At 39.0% G+C, this 23993-nt stretch overlaps 1 protein-coding gene across 1 annotated transcript in view; it reads right to left on the minus strand.

The window, feature by feature from the left end:
• The window catches only part of slc2a13a (solute carrier family 2 member 13a), a 44263-nt gene continuing 20270 nt past the window's right edge, over positions 1 to 23993 (minus strand). Inside the window, exons 4-10 of the mRNA XM_079454713.1 lie at positions 16628 to 16736; positions 6856 to 7019; positions 6486 to 6606; positions 5434 to 5559; positions 2998 to 3116; positions 2666 to 2818; positions 1 to 1943 (exon numbers count right to left, since the gene is read on the minus strand). Coding sequence (XP_079310839.1) covers positions 1717 to 1943; positions 2666 to 2818; positions 2998 to 3116; positions 5434 to 5559; positions 6486 to 6606; positions 6856 to 7019; positions 16628 to 16736 — 1019 coding nt within the window. The 3' untranslated portion in view covers positions 1 to 1716. The remainder of the gene's footprint in view (positions 1944 to 2665; positions 2819 to 2997; positions 3117 to 5433; positions 5560 to 6485; positions 6607 to 6855; positions 7020 to 16627; positions 16737 to 23993) is intronic.

Consider the following 23993-nt stretch of genomic DNA (forward strand, 5'->3'; position numbering starts at 1 on the left):
GTCAGGTATTTGTATTTCTTTATTATTATCTCCAAGTACATATTCAAGTTTTCAAAGTTTATATATTTAGTTTTATAGAATATAAATCTAGCCAACATTTACAGCAACAGTTATCAAACACAACAGTTCTCCTCACTAGTTTTTATCAATGGTAAAAACACTGCATTTACATTTCAAAACATTAGATGTGTTGGTAGCGACGAAGGGCCGTCCATGTTGGACCACCTCCCAAATACATTCAAAAGTTCAAATACATCTGCTACATATGAAAAGGCCTTAATAAACCTGTAAATGACATCAAAGACATTCAGGAACTTATTCACTTTTCTTTGACCTAGTTGAACAAAAACCTTTTGTTTTGGAGGTTTGGTTAAATTCCAGGAATATTTCACCACAAAACAAGAAAATTCTATTATCATTTACACATTACGTCACTCATAACCTGTTTTTTACTTATGTGTGACAGTCAAACAAAGGTACTGCCCGGATCTCGTAAGTGCTATGAACTTTAAGATCCAATTCGGCAGAAAAATGTTACTGATGCTCGGATTAAATACCTGGTTTTGTGTTACAACGATGAAACAAAGTCCTACAGGTTTAGAATGACCCGAATGCACAGTGTGTAGATATTGGCAGAATTTTCATTTTTGTGTGAATTATTTCTCTAAAACCCGAACAGATATAATTGTTGATTTGTGCTTCTTTCTAACAATTCTTCCGATAAAGAATATTAAATGACAACACAACAAAACTCACAATACACAAATACTATAATGTGCACAATTGCGTATCACCGAACAGACTGAAACCTTCAATCCATACGTTTGCACGATAGCTATCAACTTGGTTTTGATAAAGCTAAAGCCACAACACAGAGATTTTCAGTTTGGCACGTGTTGATACGTTTTTCTCTATTTGGATACTCACATAGATGCACACCAGAACATCGGATATTATAGTACTTGTCAAAACAGTTGTCCTATATGGACAAGACCAATGCGATGGCTTTTGTACACTAGGCTATAAGGAAGACAAATTCAAATAAAAAAATCATAAACCTTGAAAATGAATCCAAAAACGATTGAACCAAGAGGTGTATAAATATGTTGTAAGGCCACACAACACTATCACAGGAAACTGCAGAAAGCTACATAAGACTTTTTAGTGGATCCTACTATACAGCTTATGCAGGTCCAACGAGTTATAAAGGTTATAAGTCTTAAATTACAAAATAAAAGACTTTGAATCAGACGGATCACATATTACAAACAAGCAACGTGGTATGCTACAATTCTTCCAAGTTTCAATATTTGCAAATATTTGAATGAGGACCTTTTCTGTTATCGTATTGTTGTTGTTGTTGTTGATGATCAGGGGATAATGTGTTAAGCAATAGGATCAAGAATGCGATTTTTTAAATAAAACAAGCAATATCCTTCTGCATATTACTGATATATGTCACTTAAAATGAAAAAGCAGAGGGTATTCATCTAACACTAGAGCAATGTGCCAGGTACAGCGCAAAAACACCGACAACGTTATAACAACTGGCCTGGCACTGTGTGTATTTGTTTATGTGTGCTCTGCAACCCTGTTCTTGCCATCGCGATGGGCGTCCGGATGAGAGAGACTCAACCTGACCGGTACAGTGGGCGGACTCGACATCAGGGTTAAGTGAGGCTGTTCAATCGATACCTTCTTATCCACTTCCGCCCGTCATTCAACGTCTGATGCATCGTTGTCCGATAGGTGGTAGTTTGACCCTTTAACCCTGATGTATTCCACCTGCCGATCCTCGTCGGAATCTGAGATACCGCACGAGCACAGCTGGTTCTCAAACAACGACTCGATCTCCTCTAGCCGTCGGCCCTTAGTCTCGGGGAGACAGCCGTAAATAAAAAAGAAACCAATCAGGGCCAAACTCGAATAGAGGAAAAAGGCACCTGAAAAACAGCGGAGAAAAGAAGTGTAAATACATGCGAAATGGTAAGATATGTTATTATATAGATTAAGTAATCCATCACCCTTTGTTTCCAGGTAAAAGGATATTTAATGAGAAAAATGCCAGCATTATATATTTACTGGGAGTTCATTCAATCCTACAGAAGTGAGTAGCTGACCTTAAAGTGATAGTTCACCCAAAAATTGAAATTCTGTCATTATTTACTCTTCAAACCTTTCTTTCCTTCGCAGAACACAAAAGAACATATTGTGAAGAAAGTTGGTAACCGAACAGCACTGGACCCATGCACTTCTACTTTGTGGACACAAAACCAATGCAAGCGTATGGGGGCCGAATAACAACATTCTTCAAAATACCTTCTTCTGTGTTCTGCGGAAGAAAGAAAGTCATGCAGGTTTGAAAAGACAATAGGGCGAGTCTCGAGTAAATGATGACAGAGTTTTATTTTTGGATATCGCTTTAGGTATAAATAGCCCATGGTTGTCTGTTAACATTATCCAATAGAGCTGTTCAGTCGTGACATCCACAGGCCATTTTGTGTTGACCTTAAGGGGAAAATAATACCGCGTCACAGAGACATAATTAGTTCTAAAACACCTTCATGCATAGTACATACTCTTGAAGTTGTGAGATCAAATACGGTATCAGCTGACATAAAGGTCATGTTCATGGTTGATGTCGCTCCACTAATTAAAGCATTACCGTAGTAAGTCAGATACCGGGCCATGTGGAGGAACGTCAGAGACACCAGTACATTAAAGGTCCAGTTCACCCCGGCTGAACAAGCATTGCCCGTGCTTCTGGCCCACAGAGGGTAAATCTCAGAATTGACTGTCCAGGGCATTGGTCCCATTCCTGTCAGGAGGTACCAAAAACATTGTTTGCAAGTTGGCATCTGTTGCTGGACCTTAACGTGTAAATAAAGCATTATGGCTAAACTAAAAAGTATTCAATTCTCAGGTCCATTGTTAACGGAAATGACGTAGCACTTGACATTTATACCAAAGTTTGACCCAGTGACTTGACCATCTTACCCGGTGCGAAGAATGCAATATAGAGCACCAGTCCCAGTAGCACGACCCACGAGTAAGAGGTCGGACAAAAGTTATAAGCCCATATGCCACTGTCCACAGCATGTGTTGAGTTAGAGCACCTGTTGGACGAAATAAAGTAGTGGGGGTGAATTTAAGTTGCTATGACAATTTTATGTGGCTTTGTGTGATGGCTAAAGAAAACGAATCGCGATCTGTAAAGCACTTTGTCCGTTCAAGGGTACCGTGCGGTAGACATCAAGATTTTGCATCGCCTTGTGTGTTCTTGTCCATCCCTGTTCACTTTAGTGTAGAGTGAATCGTTTTAAAAAGAAAATAAGAGTTTTGGATAAACTGTCCCTTTAACAGCCCGCCGATGAATTCAATCTGAACGATGCTATTTTCAGTCATTTGGATTTGTAGTATAACAAGCCCGTAGGCAGGGGGGGTTCGGGTGGTTCGAACGAACCCCCCCTCACTGCGCCAAAGGTCCAGAATTTAAGTCGGGTTTTTTTTCATTTACATTAAGTCATTTGGCAGACGCTTTTATCCAAAGTGACTTACATATTTTTATGTGATTATTGTCATCATTGTTTTAATCAATGCTTGTGACAAATTTCTGGGTTGCTGTTTCAAATAAATATGATTATTATTGCAGGACGCGTGTGTGTGCGTGCGCAGACAGAGAGAGTTCTCGCAATACACTTCTCAAAGCAACGTGAAGAAGCATCGCCTCTGAATGATGCGGGGGGAGGGGTTATATATATATATATATAGTATATGAATGTGGCCCGCCCACAGATTGGAACCGACCCTCTGAACAATGCCTTATAGTGTGTTCACACCAAACGCGAATGCAGCGTTAAGCGCGAGTGATTTACATGTTAAGGCAATGCAAAGATGCGATGACCTACTTGCGGCGCGATTTGCGCGAATGGCGCGAATGACGCGAATTGAGCGTTCGCGTGATTCGCGCGAGTTGAAAAATCTGAACTTTGGCGAAAATTCGCGCAGCGTTAACCAATCAGGAGCTTGCTCTAGTAGGGATATTGTCAGAATATTGGCTTTCAGACCCAAATTTCTCGAAGTTACTCACATAGCCTAATAATTTGTTAAATTCATAACGTACCATTGCGATAGAACTGACACGCGAACCATCGGGACATTTCAAAGAGACGACAAAATGGCCAAGTGGTTGGGAAAGAGAAAGGTTAATTAATATGCATATGAAAATATGTTTTGAATTTGAGTAGCACTAAACTATTAACTATTAATAAACTATTATACCATTAGGAGGCATAATAAATACATTTCAAATCATAATTAAATCTCCACAATAATTCTGTCATGATTCTGCCTTCTCTTGTCTTGATTTTCTGGTCTAAAGGCAGAATCATGACAGACCCACGTGTTTTATGTGGAGAGAAACATATTGTCAATTAGGACATAATATGCGTTCTCTCCTGTCTCGTCATTTGGCCCCGCCCCTCTCGTTTCTAGTATAGCAATCCTCCTGTGTCGCATTACCCACACCTGCCCATCGTTATCTCCTTTGTTCGTCTCCCTATTTAATTCCCTTGTATTCTCTGTACTGTGCTCGTTTGTTTCTCGTACCTCATGGTAACTGTTTGCGCTGTGTAACTGCTCTATTGAGGATTTGTCCCTACGCTGTGTCCCAGCGTTAGCACCCTGTTCTGTTACCCTCCGTGAGTTTTTCGTTCCTGTTTTTTTGCTGTCTTTGTTATCCCCTGGATTTTACCACCGCGTGGGTTTTCTGTTTTACTGTATTAAAATCCGTGTTACCCCTTATTGCTGCCTGTGCTTGGGTTCTTCTCTCACCTGTTTCGTGACAAATTCAAGAAGTACCTTCGGCCCATGTAATTTTCTGTTACAAACCGACCCGGCCCCCCATTAAAGACAGGGAGAATTATGTGGCCCTTGCAGAAAAAAGTTTGGGAAACCCTGGTCTACAATATAATAGACATATAAACGTAGCGTTATAATAATAAAACATAGCAGAGAGGCATTGACAGAGAGTCAAGAAATGATGATGAGAAGAATTATTATTAATATTTCAGCAAAGTTCATTAAATCTATTCTGTTGTTAGTGTGGTCTTTAAACTTATGAACTGTGTATGGACTGACAAAAGTGTTACATGAGGAAGCAATTTGACAACAATGCAATAAATATTTTAGGTGCAACCAAAAGCGTGCTGGTTAAGATACCAGAAGACAAGCTAATCCAGCAGAAATTAGTGCATAAAAGGTCACCAAAATGAAGTATTTGAACCTCATAATTAAATACAAAAGGAGAAAACTGCAAAAAGGTCCACTTTTTGAAAAAAAAAGAACCTCCCCTTTCAACTGGCTGGCTACGGACCTGTATAAAACTAATAAAACCCCCTAAATAAGGTGGTCTTTGCATCAGTGGTGACTCACCTGCCCCACGCTGCTCTCTCAGTCGAGGCCGGATTGACTGGCACACAGGAGGAGGCGAACACAGCAGTGCTGTTTTCCTGATAACAGTAACCACAGCTAGGATCCAACATACAGGGTTCGCATGACCTGAAACACACGTTGCCAGAAAATGCTGACAATTCGTTAAAAGTTCTTACGCGAATGGGCGGACCTTAAAACATAATTTTTTAGAGATAATCTAACATTCACAACCTCAATTCCAGACCATTTATTGAAACAGATGCTCAATAAATACCTCAACATCCAAACCACAGCCTCATTATGATGGGTGTCGACTTTACCTATAAACACTTATTAGTGTTTAATTAGTTAGTCCTAATGAACAACATTGTGTAGCACCGGCCAATGATAACAAAGTTAATTTACATATAGATGTGGTACAATTTCATAGTCATTTGCATTAAGTTGGTTCTCTGCATTGTCTACCTCATAGCGCCATAAACATTATTATTATAAAACGGTCTGTTCTGGTGCTAGATTATGATTGGCTGAGCCGAGTTCTAAGCCGTTATATAGGGCTTTACATAGCCTAAATATCATTTTATTTACATTATTCTATGAAACATTGCTATGCATATGGTTTAACGGTTTCAAAAAAAAACTAGCTTACGTATATGGGTGACAGAGGGAGACTAACAGTGTTAACAACCTTCAGAGCGTCAGGACGTTTCCTCGCTTGATCCGTTTGTTGAGTGAGTGGTTGACATAATAACTCGATACATAAAATATATGTGTTCGTATAAAAAAAACCATTTTTTTTATATATTACTGACCGTAAAACAGTATGTTCATGTACAATGTGAATCTTTCGGTTAACATTGTTTTCAGCCCCGTTATTACTCTGTTAGGGAAGATGACAAAGAAACTTTCTTCTTTGGACTGATTTGCGCCGATCAAATAAGAGCAAATCTTATCGACAAGTCACCACTTGTTTATTTTCTGTATCCTGATATCTTTTTTTGCGACGGGGATCTAGCTGTAGAAGATAACAATGTGCATTAATGCATACTCACAGATGAGCTGTGCAGCTGGAGTTGGGGGTTGTGGGGTCTGTCAGATGTTGTGTGACGGGTGGAGAATGCTGGGCTGACAGGAGGAAACCGATAGCCAGGATGCAAAGACTAAAAACAGTGCCTATACGTAAAAAAGTGCATATTGCATGATATATTACAAAACATAGCAGTACATATAACAGCGTCGCACAGTTAAGTGTGTCTCAGGAAACTGTATTGCATTGTACAAACACTTGTTTGTTCTCAAGTGTAGATTCAAGTAGATTTTAACAGAAAGGTGTGTTTTCAGGACAAGGACGGTTTGGATCAGGTAGAGGTAGCATATAACATATGTATCGCATTTGTTTATTTGGGTATGCCGATATCTTACCAGAGATGCTCCCCAAAGTAAGCCTGCGTCTGCCCACCCGCTCAACCAACCAAACGCCCAGCAAGGTAAACAGGAAATTGGTGAACGCTGTCACAGTCACAAGCCAGATGGCCAACTTGTCATCTCGAACTCCGGACATCTGCAGAATAGTTGCGCTATAATACCTACAGATAAAGGGAGGGAGATCAGTTGAATATTCATGTTATATGGGTTTAAGAACATCTGCTTTTAATCTACCGTTCAGATTTTAATGAGATGTTTGTTTTACTAACAAATATTTACATATCGGGAAACGTTTGTCCCATTGCATCCAAAGTGCTACGGGAAAATTCTATACTGCGTGCTATTTTATTTTTGTTTATTGTGCATCGATAAAAATGAGTTGATACACGATCACGTGATCCTATGCTGTGTCACAGTGATCAGTGATATATATAAATACATATAGTTTTGCATTGAAATGTCCCGAACAAATGTATTTTGTTCAGTTGTGAACTTATATGATTGCAAACGTTTCTTTAAATCCATTGAATTTCACAAATTTAAGCACCGTAATGTCCCTCTTTATTGTGCCACATTATCCTCGGTTTCTCTTTTACTGCCGTATAAATCACACACGTGCTCGACTTCATGCTGCGCTGCACAGATCCATCGACAAAGCAATCTATCCAAGTATCAAGAGTGATTCGAGAGCAGTGCTGTCGGGTCGCCCTCATGATACTCTGTCATACGCTGATCGATCTCTGGAGCGTAGCTTCTTGCACTCCAACACACCTTATGGCAAAACGGTGAGTCTCATGAACAAATGTGAAATAGGCATAGCAGTGGTAGTGTCTATCATGCCACTCTTTTGTTGTGTCTATCAAATTTTGGGCATTTCCTTTAACTGAACCATGCTAACCTGTCAAAACCCGATACGCAATACAACAATTTACCGTTTCTTGTTGTGTAACATGCTGAATATGAAAATCACATATTTTTTACCATTGACGGTACTCACAAAAAGATATTTGCACATATTTATACATTTCGTTATTGTTAGTCGTACGCAGAAATAATAAGGTGTTGGCATAACACTGAGCTCAAAACAACAGTTTGATATAACAGTTACTAAAAACGAGCTCAGTGGTAAGAGCATTACTTTAACAATGCAAGGTCCCAGGGGATTGCAGACACCTATGTATAAATGTATAGGATAATGCTATATATGTCGCTTTGGATAAAAGCGTCTGCCAAATGCCTAAATGTAAATGTCTTTTATGACTTTTACTGTCCTGACGAACCAAGTTCCAGACGAAGTCACCCGTCATCGCTTCATCCCCGTGCTACAGACATTTCTAGAATTTTGGGGGGAAAATAGTGTGAAAAGTGTACCGTTTTTGTTTATTTCAAGTCTGAAAACAAACCAAAACCAAAGACAAAGTTTAATAGTTCTCAAACAGACAGCATTTGTGCTCATGCAAACTGCCAGATAAACATGGTTCTCAAAGAAATAGTTTACGATACTTTTCCATATGTGATACTAATAGACCAGGGGCGTAGCTATACCCCTTTTACTGGGGCACGTGCCCCACACCGTGTCTATTATACATACGTGTCTACGACACAGCACAAGACAATAGAGCGCAAAAAATGTGTCCATACTGGATCGACGCAACACGACAATTCGCGTCTGTCACGTCCGGTGCAGACACGGTCCCAGTATAAATCTGCTGTGCTGTAAATTTCTAACTACAGTTTGAACAATTTTGTTTATTTGTCAGTGTAATAATTTACATTGACAATAGCGACAAAAATGTATCTATGTGCAGCGTAGTAACCTAACTCTCGTTTGTTAAAGCGACGCAATCGCCATTTTAACCAGTCCGAAAACACAAACTCGTGCCGTACTTTCACGCAGAAATCCATGTTCGCGCACGTATGTGTGTTATCTTGCGAAAAATCCTCACGCATACGCACAAGGGTGGCGACATGCGACCGAGGTAGGCTCGGCAATTTCAACGTTATGGACATGACATTTTGCGTTGTGGACGTGACATAAGAATGCTCATAGAATGAGTTTGTTACGAATATATTGAAACATCTGTTTATATTTGACTAAACCCTTGTTGATATAGTCTAAACATCAAATAATGTCAGTCTTTTAAAAAATGATCTATTTAAAAAAGGAAAATAAACATGGATGTGACAAAAAACAGACGCGTTTTTGGGAGACGACACACTTTGTAAGATTTCTGTGAAATAAAATCCACAATCCCGAAGCAATAATACCCAATGAATGGAGACGGGATGCCTCTTTATAGAACATGAAAATAGTTACTTCATTTTTTTATTTGAATGTGTCCGTTTATGAGGAATACTGTAAGTTGCGTTATGGATGTGAGAATGCTTTCATGACAGCAGTAGGTTAATAGCTTCGCCTGCTGCCGGTAGATGCACCAATTCAAACTCTTATGGGCATATTTGGGGAAAGGGACAAACAACCTCCTGTCATAATGGTTTGAGCATAGGCTGGGAATTAAATGTAGATGTTCCGCCAACACAGGTCTCAGCTGCGAGTCGGTGAACATTTTATTTACCCCTTATTTAAAATAGAAGATAGGACCACTTTTAAGCTATTTCACTAGTTTCTGCTTTCATTAGCAAATTGAACCCATCGCCTTATCCCCTGGATCTGTGATACCAGGCCTATCAAAAAAACGTCATGTTCTCCTCCAGTAATCCCTTGCGTATATGTTAAAATGTGCCTTGGATTAATCTCTTAATGCCTTCTCACTTTATTCCTGAGGTTTGAAGTCTGATGAAAATGTCATTCTCAACAAGGGTCCTTACTCCTTCAAAAATCTCATATAGTGGCCACAAGGAGATATAAAAAAGAAGGAGAGAATTAATCGAAATATAGCATAATGACAGAGGTGGGAGGTATCGCTCGTGGTAATAGGTGTCACAGAAGGTCAGGACAAGAGAAGAAGACACTGATGAGTACTTACTATAGGGTCAAATTAGAAGTGTCGTTCCATCCCCCATGATTGCATGACATTTTTATTTTTATGTAATACTGTGCTTCAAGCAGTTGGTCAGAGATATATTTGGACTGTAGACAAATGACCTACACTGGAAATGTATATATATATTTTTTTTAAAGACAGTGGTGCTTTGGAACAACTCAACTCCTTCAAATGCTGCAATATGAGCAAATAGACATAAACTGTGGGATTTGATGGATTGCGCAATTTGCTGAATGAGTCAGTGAGTCGACACTGGACATGTCAAACATGAACTGATCTAACTGTGAATTAACCAGGATATTTTGCTGACGAATAAAATAAACTAGGGATGTTCAGATCACATCGATCCGATCGAAGTCATTTTGTTTTGAATATCATCTTACACCAAATATCAGTTCAGGCTCAAGCTCCACACTTAAGCCTCCCCCGTAATAGAACTGCACAGAGACAGAATAAGAGCAAAGCAGGTGGACATGGGGAGGGGGAGGGATGCCTGAAGAATTGACACGGGGGCGGCATGGAAACTGCCACTTGTATTCGTTCTTAATGATGATTGACAACATCATTAGGTTCTAAGCCTACTGTATGTTTAGAACTATGTATTAGGAAAAATACTGAATGAATCCAGGCTTTTTTAAAGTTTTATCATTTAATTTTCTATGCTAAAGCTAGTAGTCTAGTAAACATAGTGAAACAAACATGAACTATAATGTTTTACTTATATATACGTATATATATATATATATTCTCCTCATAAGTTGGTAAGTCAGAGCATCATTCAATACTGTTTCAAACTAAAAATACAGCTGGTTTACTCTGTGCTGTTCACTTATCTATAATTGTACTCTCGCTTTGAAACGAACGGAAATTGGTATTTTTATAAAGGCAAATGTAATCAATTAAATTACAATTATTTGATTGTTAGTTAATCATTAATAACCCTGTTGGTGAGAAATTAGACAAATAAAAAACAAGTTCCTTTCAACTGTGACAATGAATACATTACAGATATCTCAAAAGTCAACTTGATAACTTGAAGAATCGTGATCAATTAATTTCGCGGCTGTCTTGTCCGGTCAACCAAAATAGAAACTTCTGTCTTTACTTTTATAGCTTATATAAGTTTTTTCATCAGCAAGTTGTTTTTTTCCTCTTTGAAAAGCAGAACACGCTGACCTTCAAAATTCACGGCTATGTGTTATCTGCGCAGCCCACCTGCCTACGTTGAATAAACTCTTTCTGATCATGAAAAACTCAAAAACAGGTATGAGTGTGAAATGGCAAAAGTCCTGGATTTATGACAAGCTGTGAGACGTACCCCATCTGAAAATAGAGACTGTTTGAAGAGTCTTTAGACATAACCCTGCATGGCAAAATAACCCCAAGGCTTCTCAATGGGACTCTAATATACAACAGAGATGCCAGTTGTTCGGAGAAGGATGGCGGAGGGGTTCCGATATGGTTAGAGGGCATAATTGGATTTTTGGATGAGATAAAAAGTGGTGCGGTGAAAGTCTAGACTAGATGTGAAGCCACAGGCCAGACAGCTTAAAACTTGTATTGTACCTGCAGAATACCATAACAAGCATTATATTCTTTGATCTATTGAGAGTGTTGTCCTATGAAACAATTAGCATAAAAACTTACAAAATTCAACCCGGTCCAAAAAGACACAGTACGGTATGAGGACTACAGAAGGAAGTGTTCAATGAAACGTGTACACGTTTGAAACAACTTTGTGATGAAAACAAATGACAACATTTCTATCCCTTTGAGTAATTCAAATCCGTTTTCTAAGAAGTCCACAGTGTCCCGAGGATGAAATAAAACCTCCAACTTTGGCGATATAAAAGCGCACACAGATGTATACCAGACACAATGTTCTCTTGTAAGAGACTCCCGCTGGCCGACAGACGGCCTCGTTCACTCTAGACAGAGGTACACACACCTCACGCTGATATTTAAGTTATGAGGTTTTCTAAAAGGTCATATTGCCGCCACACTCCGCCGAGACAAAACGTTGGTTTAACAGCCGTTTGTTTTATTGCATCCAGTGAGGTATCAGAAGAAGCATTAGGATGACTGAAACCTGAACCTAGATTATTCATCTTCAGAAAAAGTCTATTATAACTGGTCGCACTTTTCTCCTTTCCCTGGCTTACAAATGTATGAGAGATCCTCCTTTTTGGTGGATCTTTGTCTCCCATGAAGTAGCCCTAAAATAAGCCCTTCTGCGATTTAGCGTGCAGCTTGACTCATTGAATAACAGATCGTGGTGTGTTTGGCTAAAACTCAGTCACCATCCATCTCAATGATAAGCTCTGTTATGTAACGGGAGTGAAGGGACATCATGGACAACAGGTTGGGAGCGGGGAGGGTGCTGTGGATTTAGCACTAAGGCAGAGACGAATGTATGTTGTCTTGCGATGGGTGTTTATGCCATAAAATGTGTTATTTCAATACTCCTGCCGCGTTTGCTTAAAGTGAGAGGCTTCATATAATGTGACGTGATAAGAGAAGATTTTTTTTTTGCATTGCATTGTGGAACTATTTAGGGCGCAGATGTTTCAGTGCACTTGAATGATTTTTCAAGACATTGACATTGAATTATGTTTGTTATAATCCAGCTACAATTACCCCTGCCATGTCCGCCAAAGTACCTTGCGAATATTTGGTAAAAAAGAGCACGTATTTGTACGAACATATCATTTCAAAAGTGTCTCATCTGTTTACTTAATATCTGGAAAACACGTTTTCATCTAATATACTTAACTTTAAAAAAAAAAGTGTATTAGACTATTTTCCGTCGATCTGATTTGATGACATTTTACTTGTTTTGTTGGATGTATGACCATATGTTTTGTTACATTGGAAGTCAGATACTAATAATATATACATATTCATAGAAACGCAACATCATTTTGGTGAATGTATTGCAAAAGATTGCGGAAGTAAACAGTGAATATCATTTTTCGTTAACTTCAAACTAAATGGCAGGTCATATTTTAATAAGACGATGAAGATAATAAAATGATATTTACAAAAGTGATTGAACCGTTTATAGATTTTGCACTTCAACCTGCAAACCTTTCGAATGCCCCAAACGGAGATCAGAGTTTGATGTATTCGGAAAACCATTTTTGTTTGCAATATGCATCAGATGGCCAACAGATTGTGGTCCGATTGGCGGCTGATAAACATGAATCACACACGACTCCATGCTGATCGTGAAAACCACGGAGAGCCGAAGACTGGTGTTGCCAGCACCGTCCATACCACAAACCTAATAAAAAGACACAGCATGCTAGCGGGAGCAGAAACAGGCCGGCACTTTCTAACTCAAACTGATCGGTAGTGTTCACTAATGACTCAAATGAGCATCCGTCTTCATTAAAAAACAGTGATTCCGGATTGTTGGGCCTGTTTTGGAAACAGGGATTAATCATTTGATCCAGCCACAGATGAGACTCAGTTTCACCCACCCACGCACACACACTGTACAGGATGCCCAGACCGCTCTTCCAACATTCACACAAACACTTCACAGTCCTTGTGACTTGTTGAAACACTTTTGTAATAAAATAAAAAACATGTACGTAAAGCATTCATTAGTAATTGAGGCATATAAATAATGGTTTTGTTGGGGATGAGGTGAGTGGAGAGGAAGCAGTTTGCAGGAAAGCAGACTTGTCGGTGTCTGATTAGAAGGCAGCATTAGCGCAACCTAATTACACCGGCACCATGGCCAGTATTTCAGCCTACACGGGCCTCGCATCCAGCTGCTTATCACTGATAAGGGAAATCTATTGTCCTTGTCTTGTCCATGTATTAAGACGCAGAAGAGCCTTGACAATCAAATGACAATTTTCCGTATGAATATTTACTATGAAGCTTTATGTCACTCACTGCATTCTTCAGTCGAATATTTTGGTATAATGATACTAAACTGTACAAAGTTGAAATGCTGTAAAAAGTTTCCACATCCCTTTTCTTCATCTCATTAATGCTACGTGTTGCAATTGGGAACAATTAAAACGGCCCTGGAAGACATTAGTATTTATAGTAGCTAGTGACACACATTCCAATGTTGCAATATTGTCTTGTTGTTTACCGCCTGTAAGCTTATTCACCTCCCTGTTTACCATATTTCTGGCTTTAATGAGCTCTGCAACTCGTGTTTCAAATTACTGTTTATCTGCCATTTCCGTTATTATGTCATATTTGATTAGCTGGCTTTGATTAATTTGATTAATATCTCCTGAATCTGCCTTTCAATTACATTCTTATGGAAGTACATGTTATCTAACAATCTGTTTTATCCTATTCAGTCTGGTTTCTGCACAAACCACAGCACTGAAACCGCATCACTGAGAATTACCGAACAAACCTCTCCTATGTGATGACTCTGGCTGTTTCACCATCCTAATTCAAAAACAGCGCTGCATTCAACTCTGTCATCTCATATTTCCATACATACATGCACTAGCCATATACACATACTTTCTATAGACATCTCAGGCACTGCTTTTATAAGTGAATCTTTGACAAGTCATCTTACTCGGGGTATACCACAGGGCACTGTTCTTGGTCCTCTACTGTGCATGTTACACTTGGTGACATTCTTTCCAGTGATAGGAACACCAGTGTTATACTGATTACATTTCAATGCACATACTAAGATACCTGGTACTTAGTACCCAGTACCATTTTTTTTATTAAATATTGACAAACCTATATTATTTTATTTGGTCCATCATCCCTTTCTTGTATATCTTGTATATCTTGTATATCTTAATGGGAGGACTCATTTCATCCGCTCTCAAACCACCAGATACCTGGCTGTTACATTTGGCTACCCCACGACTGCATTTAATTCTTTATGATATTGCACATCTATAATGTTGTTCCAAAGGTACACAGCAACCTTTTTAATCATTGATCCTTCACAGAGCATTTGAGTTGTTAAGGCACTAAACAAGGAAAACGTTGTCCAATTTTGGAAAAACAAGATAATTTATCCAATATACATATATACACCAAAATAATTTATGCAAAAGGAAGCCCACACACTAATAATGGAAGAGACATACAGTATTTTTACTAAAAAAGGTCACATGTGTCCTTTCTCAATGCCAGAAAACAAAACAAACCGGCTTGATTCAGAGTTGTGTTCATGCATGTCCGAACCAAATCAATATTTAGAACTCAACAAAATGTATTTGCAGCATTAACTGTATAATACTTCTTCTAGAGGTTGAGCTTGACAGACCACATGTTAAATGACAAGCTTTTCTGTGTACAGGGGATTGACATCTGACAGAGCTGTTATGCCTGAGAAGTAGAGAGTTGTGCATAAATATCGTACTCCCCATTGGGATACTGGTACTGGTTTTCTGGCGTTTCTGAGTATGTGCGTCTGTGCGTATCTGTCAATTTTAGCTGCCACGATCTCTGTCTACACTTACTCTGAATAGATGGACTGACAAAGACACAATGATTAAACTGAAGGTGTTTGATGGATCAAGAATGTCATTTCAGGACCCATCTGTCAAGACCTGTAATCTTCCAAAATGACAGCTGAGAAAAAAGTCCACACGCACACAATTTCCCCCTCTCCTTCCTATAAACACTCCTCATTTTCTCATGAGGGGTTGCTTAGCAACATCACACATTCCGAGATTGTTTACGATGCTTGAAAATTAGTTCATCTCATAAGAAGCAAACAGAAGAATCATCATAGAAGGAAAACCGCACTATAGCAGCAATAGAGTATTTATAAAGGTTGCCTAAAATAAGAATTACAAGTACATCAGTAAAAGTGAATAAATAATGACTACATTTTAAATCAGAGACACAAATCTCTCACACAAAAATTGGTTGACGTGGCTGTTACTTGCGTCATTTCACAACCGAACACATTCACACTTGTCAAACTGCCATGGTTGCACCATTCCCTACATCAATTCGTTGTCATAGTAACTGAATTGATAGCATTATCCTATACATTTCTTTCTAAGTATGTGCAACCCCCTGACATCGAACCCACGACCTTGGCGTAGTTAGCGTTATAGATATCAAAGATAATAGGTATTAACAAGATGCACCACTGACCTTACAATGAATGGGGATGGATGCAAGGCTCAATATGGCTGCTCGAAAAAAAAAGGGATTTAAGAAAGTTGTGGAACATTATTAATTGAATCGTAAATATGATTTTGCCAGCATTTTTAGGAATATCTGCCTTTTGTCTTGCTATGACGCCCGGAGGTGTTGCAAACATGGCCACCAAGTGAATGGACTTAGCTTTGGATTTGGATTTGCTTTGAGGTCTATGAAAGCCTTCCGCGTTTTGATTTCATGGGTACCTTGGCAAGTCTGTTTACATATAAGCATCACGGAGACTGTGGAACATGAAAACAAAGGAAAACAATAGCTTTATTTAAAATAAGTTTTTGATTTTTATTTCAAATAATCTTTGACGTTAAATTTCAATTAAGATGCTGCCTTAGTACTGTAGTATTGAAAGAGTACATTGTAGGTAAACCTAGGTTAAAGTAAACTTAAGATGCAGAAGTGTAGAATGTGGCCTCTTCAGATATAGATATAAAGTAGGGTGAAGTCCAAATGATTGGGACTGTGTTTGACTCATCTTAAAGTCCCAATCTATCTGAATTCACCCTACTTCAAATCAGGAAGCATTCATTCAACTGGCCCTGTGGAATTGCGTTTCCAAAATTACTTGAGTTTGATTAAATGAGACTTACATGACTGTGTTGATGCCGGAGAGCTGTTGGAACATCTGGAGTCCGCAGCCCACGATGAGAGCGCGACGCGCCGGAGGGTAGGTCAACATGCGCCAGATCACCGGGCCCTCTGTAAGCACAAAAACAAACGTCAAAACAACCAGTTTCCTTATAAACGAGTGACTCACACTCGCCATCACAGTCACCAGTATAAATACAAACATCAGCAAGATTTATGTCAAACTTTATGTATTAGGTTATCTAAAAAGAGCAAAAGTGACATTATGCAAAGTGAGAGATGTTTTCAGGTCCACCATTACATTAACTGTAAACTTCCACAATGATGCTGACCAGAGAACTGTCAATTGGCAAAATCGGAAAGGCCCCATGTGCACCAGTAGTGTACGTCAATGTCAAGGCATTTTCCTTTAAACAAATTGAAAGCAGCAGGTTCTTAACCTATTTCTATTACTTCTACGATTAGACATAATTCGGTATGGCTTTAATGTGGAATGTTATCACTCAACATAGAATTGGACTACAGCATGTACGACTTATTTGACTTATATCCGTACATGTAGGGGAACGGTTGCTTGGTGCTGAGAGGGTTTCTGTTTTTGCTCATGAGAAATATATTAGACTGCACAATCATCGATGGCTTTGGTTACGTAAACAGTTTTTTGAAACTAGCCTCCAATTGGGAAACGCCTTGGATTGCGAAAGAAACTTATTGCATTTTTATGAAAAGTGATTATTCCTCTGAGACATTGGCAGATTTGATAACTGCTCCAAATTCTGATTATGAACTGCATTTAACAAGTCTAATTTGGTGTTGAGATCATCCACTCAGACCTGCAATCTTTCTGCAATCTGTGTGTCCTTTTAATCGAATCACAGCACGGTAACTAACGTAATAGGAGAAACATCGTTTCCAGTACTGAGGATTTTTTATGGAAGTAGTGATCATGAGAAGTAACCATTCTATCTATACAAATATCCCACAAACAGTAATCAATGGCAGATTTGGCTCTTCCAAGGAACAACTTTGTGTCTTTGAGTGAGTAGTGTAGTAGTTGTGAATATTGTAATAGATACAACATGACAAGGCCATCTGGCCTACCCCAATAATGAAATTGAGACATAAAATGGAGGCATGTGGGTGGAATATTATGATTTGTGCCAGTAAGCATCTAGCCAGAACACCCTTGAATCAACATAAACCAACATTCGTAAAAAACACGATCGCAAACAACCTACGTTTACAACAACGTTATGATGGTTTCTTCTACTATTACAGTATGTATGTATGTATTCATAAAAACGCACAAAATGGTTAAAGTGTATTTAAAGTAGGCCTGGAATCGAGCACTTTATGCCATATTTAAATTGGCTTTGATTGCTTTAAATCTTGATCTCCATGGAAACCACTTGGCGAGATAACCTTTTCTCTTTACTTATGTCAAAAGTAGACAAATTAACTGAAGCGGTAAAATGGTAGAACTAAAGTGGTGGTTAACTCTGAGGATAGCTTACCAGCATGAACCATTTTATTTAATGAGAATACTATTTCCCTTTGAGCCGAAAATGTTGTTCCTGTCTAGGGATGTTGAAAAAAGCTGTAGAATAATGATAGGTTGCTGGAGAACCTGTTTTAGGGAAGCCTTAGGCTGATTTACGGATTATTGGACTCATTTGTATGGGTCATTCACGTTTGTATGTGTATTCAAAAATAGCTAGAAGGAGCTTCAACATATTGGAACAGAATGGATATCTTATTGCATGCTCTCATTATACTTTAGCTTAGCAAAATTGACTTACCTGCAAGGCTATATAACGTCTATCTACTGTTTGAACCTGTTTAACTGGACATTTACCATATTTATTGCTGATCTACTACTAACCTTTGCTACATTATTGTGCTAACTGAAAAGGCACTGCAAAGTGATTCCCAAACCGTATTTAGGATCTTTCAACGGCAAACGCCAAAGCATACAGTATAGACATTAGACAACTACCAGCTGACCAAGTAAATAAATCCACAAATAATGGTGTTGCCAAAGAACAGGTGACAAAATCGCTCCCATATATCTTAATCGATTCAAAGATGGCAGACCGATCAATGTGCCAACTACTCTGGAGCCACAAGAAGGCTGCCAGCCACATCATTCATAAATCTATAATCATTTATGTGCCCACATTAATTGGACTACAAGTTACTTACAACTTGACTGACCACTTCTGATTCACTCTAATGGATGAGCAAAGAACGCAAGTTCTGGTTTTAATAAACACCGTGTCAACCAAGAAACAATGAAAAAATCGCCTTTAGTCAAGCCGATGTCTCTTTCATGTGCTTCTGACCAAGAATCAGGTGAACTGGTTGCCAGGCATCCCGGTTAAGTTCACCAAACCAGCTACAAAGATTTGCCCTGGCAGCTGGGTAGTTTTCAGAGAGTGCCCTGGGGAAATGGTTGCTAGGATGCCAGACGTACCCAGGAGACGAGAGTACGGTCTCGCTCTAGCTTTCTCTCGCACTTTCTCTCATCTCCTAGTCTACAAGCTTTGTTTCTTAGACCTCAGCCAGGCTCTTTTAAAAGTCTACACACAGTCCTCATTATCATGTCCTGAAATGATATGCAGAAAAGAATGCAATTCAAATGAGAAGAGCTTTCATTCCTTTATCTTGTTCAAAGTGTTGCATGTGGGTTACAGGTTGTATAAGGATGCGATTACGATACATTCTGAAGAAGAGATGCTGTAGACATTGGTGGTGGACTACCTCAGGGTGCATGCATGCGGTTTATTATTCAGGAGATGATTATACGTTTGTGAAATACAATAATTTAAGCACCTTTCAGATCTATTGATCTAAAAAGCCACATTAAACCCACAACCAGGATTTATTGTTTTAATCGAGTGACTACGCAAAAACAAAATGAATACATTTCTGCATGTTTCACTGTTTGCATACTGTTTTACACCGTTTGCCTGACCGGGGTGGGGTTGTAGACATCAGCTTTACGATTGAAAGTGTTTGTATTTATTAATATAACTTCAAAATGTAACATTCTGGTTAATTTATTATTATTACACATAGGAATTTATAGCCCGTATAATATTTGACCTGTGTTTCTCCCTCCTTTATTTTGTGTGCTTCTCTGTGATAACCATGCTGTGTGGGTGTGTGTGCTTGCGTGTGTATTTTGTGCTCTATGCGAGTCTTATGTGGGTGTGTATGATCCTGTGTGCATGTCTGTTTTCAGTGTGTGTTTACTTTTTTGCTTTTAGTTGTACATAGTCAACATGTTTCACGTACAACAATGAAAATTGTAAAAAGTGTTATATAAATAAAGTTGACTTGACATGTAGACGTGCTGAACGCTATAAGCAAAATAAACTTTAGCTTGAGTCTCCTCAGATATTACTTATGAGAACCAGAAATCTCGCAAAGGAGAGTTTTAGAAGATATTGTATGTTAGCAAGTTAGTTAATCCAAACATTTTAATTCGTGAATTCACTTTTGATAAAGGCTATTAATATAACATGGGCTAACTAACCATACTTGATGGCGCAAACATGACAGTGCTAAAAGGTGGAACATCTCCAAGGACAGACACTAGACCAACAAGCACATAACTTTACTAATATTACCAATGCAAAGGTCTGAACGGACAGTCTAAGAAATGACTAAGGAAGTTTAGTATTGTTAGTTTATTTCAATTCCCTCCCTGTGTTCCATTCCAAAGGGCTCATCCCCATGCGGTGTGAGACCTTCGAAGGGTTGAAGGCTGTAAGAAAATTTCTTGAAGTTACCTTCTGCATCATTATCCCGTGCACATAAGGAGGCTCGGTCGTAATGCAGACTCACGGGGGCGCAAAGTGTCTATTAAAAAAAAAAGTGACCTATTTGTCAGTTATGGTGAACCATACCTGAAATGTGACCTCTGCATTTAACCCATCCAGAGAGTAGTGAACACACGTACACCCCGAGCAGTGGGCAGCTATCACTGCAGTGCCCAGTGAGCAAGTAGGGGTAAGGTGCCTTGCTCAAGGGCACCTCAGTCGTTACCTGCCGGCCCTGAGGATCGAACTGGCAACTTTCTGGTCACGAGTCCGACTCTCTAACCATTATGCCATGACTGCCTAAGAGTTTATCCTCGAAATCCTTCATTCTAAAAGGCCCTTTGAAGTGGCCAGTTATGAGCCGGAACGACCTTTCAACATGGCGACCATGATTGTTTTCACTACGAAGGGCGAAATATCGCATTTGGAACGTTTGGAGTCTGTCTGGTCACTCTTGTGTTTCCTGTCCTTTAGTCAAATATTACCTTGATAAGTTCCTCATCAGTTTCCTTAGTTACGTATTGTGTTATGATTAGTTTCCATAGCTACCAATTATGTTCATCCGTGTCTCGTTTAATTCCCTCTTCGTCTATTTTGAGGATGTTTTACTTTCCACCTTGTGATTTTCTGAGTTTGGATAGGTTTATATGAAAAGTGTTGTTCTTGTTCATGCTTGTAAAGAGTACATGACACCTGTGTATAAGTTGTGTATCAGGTGGCGATCATATAGAACGCGCTTTTCATGTTCGAAAGGTGCAGGTTTTTATATTGCTAGGTAACCATCGAAACAGCTGTCCTGTCCGTCAAGGATTACAGCGCAGGTGCTCAAGTTGCTGTTGACTGTCATATCAGAAACTTTTAAAAGGTAGAAGCAGAGAGTGCTTGCTCTTCCTCTGACCTTGTTCGGTAAACCCTCGTCAGCCAATACAAGTTTCTCCTCCATCATTGCAGTCTCCGTTTCAAGCAACTGAAAAGTTCAGTAACCACATCGGACCCTCCTTTCATTCGATTGGACAGTAGGAAAAATGATTCATGACGTCAGGCGTTTTTCTGACGTCAGGCGCTTTTTTTAACTCAAGGTGCTCTGAGTGCTCCGCCTAAAAGGGAGGCGCAGCAGGCGGCAAAACGCGAGGTGCCCGGCGCTCATAAGCAGCGCGCAAAACGTTCCTGACAACTGAAAACAATTCAAAAGAGTTGCGTCTTACATCAAAAAACGCATTCTGTCTGATCAACCCTTAAGTCTTCACCATTTATAGTCAACCTGCTAGGGTACATTAGCCTAAATGGAATTTGCAACCACATTACAATGTGTCAAATGTCTATGTCAGGTTTGAGACTAGTTCGGAAAATGAAATTACGTTCCTAATGTGAACAAGCAGTTATTCCTAAAATATTTATCATTCAGACAAGTCACAGGTTTTGTCATTTAAGGTTATGCTGCTTTTCCTTTTGAAAGGAGGGAACTATATGTTCCCTGATGGACAGTGACATTTAGCTGGTATGAAGGGCGAAGGTATCCCCGATGCACTGAACAAAAGCATATTGTTTGGGAATGGCATCCTGTGGTGGTAAAAAGCTTCCAACAGAAAGAGGAAAGAGTTAAACTAGAAAAGTAGACCTAGTTTGTGGGTCAGTTCTAGCGGTTTAGTTCACATGCAATTTGTTCACTACAATACTGAAAAATACCAAGGGCTGAGATAAGTCCGAAATCATGTTTTGACTAATCCACCTTTAGATATAGGCTATGTCTCAATCAGTTCAATTTTGAATGCACCGACCAAAGGAGTGCATTTCTTGATCTCGATGTCAAAATCATTCAAGCCGCCAAAAAGTCCCTACATCACAAAAACCCAGGGGTACGTTTACCAAATAACAATGTAACTACGTTGGGTCAGTAATATAGCTGATGATGTCACATGGGTGGTGAAGTTAATATCGTTCGACTTCATGTGGCGCTTCAGGAACCGACAAGTGGATGACATCACATTACCGCGAGAGAGAGTCGAAAGCCGACTGCCCCATGCGCTTTTGAATCACTCTCGCGGTAAAGTGACGTCGTCCGCCTGTCGGTTCTTGCGACGCAGCATGAAGTCGAACAAGTCTAATGTCTACAAATGAATACATTCAGATATAATGTCTGTGAATAAGGAACTTGGCCTCTCAATACTACGTCCGTAATTTTTTATGTATTTGCAGGTTTCCAGGTGTTGTCACTTCAGCGTTTCTCCAATGAACTAGAAGACATTCAACGTGCACTTTCTTCAAAATTCTCTTGACGAACCGAAAGATGTTAAATGAAATTTATATATATTCAGAGGGACGTATCTTCAACGCACTGCTCGTAGCTCGCTTCATTTGCTCATAAGCCTGATCTCTTTAAGTGTACATGTCGTAGTACAAAGAACCTTTGCTCCTGACCACACGTGGAGACTGGCTACTTTCATTTCAATTATTCATTATCTTCCTCATCATAAAACCTCATCTGTACAGAATCTAGATTCTTCTTGCATAGTACTGATTACATCACAAAAAATCCCCAAAGCCCTGAAAACACTTTCCTTTGTAATTATGTAGAAGCAATGTTTTTTGGGTAAAAATCTTAAAGGTTAGCCAACAGCACCCTGGATTATAATGGAGCTACTGCTGTATTCTGACTTTCATTTTATATTCAATGAATATTGAGAAGGATTCTGCAGGGGAATAAAGCTTCGTTCTCTCTTTAAAGAGAGATATGATGAAGCAGGACCACCAAACAGTATAGTCTTCAATGAGTGCAGTGTATTGTCATGCCGTACCCAATTTCACAAATCACAGTTATACATATTAGAACGATTATTGTTAATTATTATAATTAATTAAGTATTAATGTTGAGCATTAGCTACACTGTAATAACTAATCAACACGACATCAAGCATCATTTTTAAGAAAACATATTCACGTTAAATAACGTTAATTTAAACGATAAATGGTCTATACATCTATTTTCCAGAAGAATACTTCAGTATTTTCTCTAAATGTAAGTTTATCTACATTCAGCATTCAGTAATATTCAGTGTTTAGTTTCCAATGACGACATCAGCTATCATACGTAAACTCTTCGTGAATAAATCTAATATAGGCAAGGTAATCCCTAGATCTTTATTTGAAAAAGAAATCGAATTACTCAAGATTTGCAAGACGTTGTTCGAGAGGGTTTTTCAGCTTTGCAATATCATAAATCACAAATGTCACCAAAATGACAGAATTAGCAATGAGGAATTTATCTGGCAAGATATTATCAATGCGACAGTATTCGCAAGCCCAGGGCCGGCCCGAGGCATAAGCGAACTAAGCGGCTGCTTGGGGCCCCCTGACCACCAGGGGGCCCCTCAATCGTTTATTTTATTTATTTATTTTTACAATTAAATAACTTAAACAAGGGATATAAATGAATGAACGAATGAATATGAATGAATAAATAAATGAATAATTCAAGACAAGAAAATTCAGATTTCCCGACAACTGCTGCTGTGTCTGCTAGCGTTTGAGTCATGCGCAATAGAC

Source organism: Barbatula barbatula (genome assembly GCF_947034865.1).
Source record: "Barbatula barbatula genome assembly, chromosome: 4".
Lineage (NCBI taxonomy): Eukaryota > Metazoa > Chordata > Actinopteri > Cypriniformes > Nemacheilidae > Barbatula > Barbatula barbatula.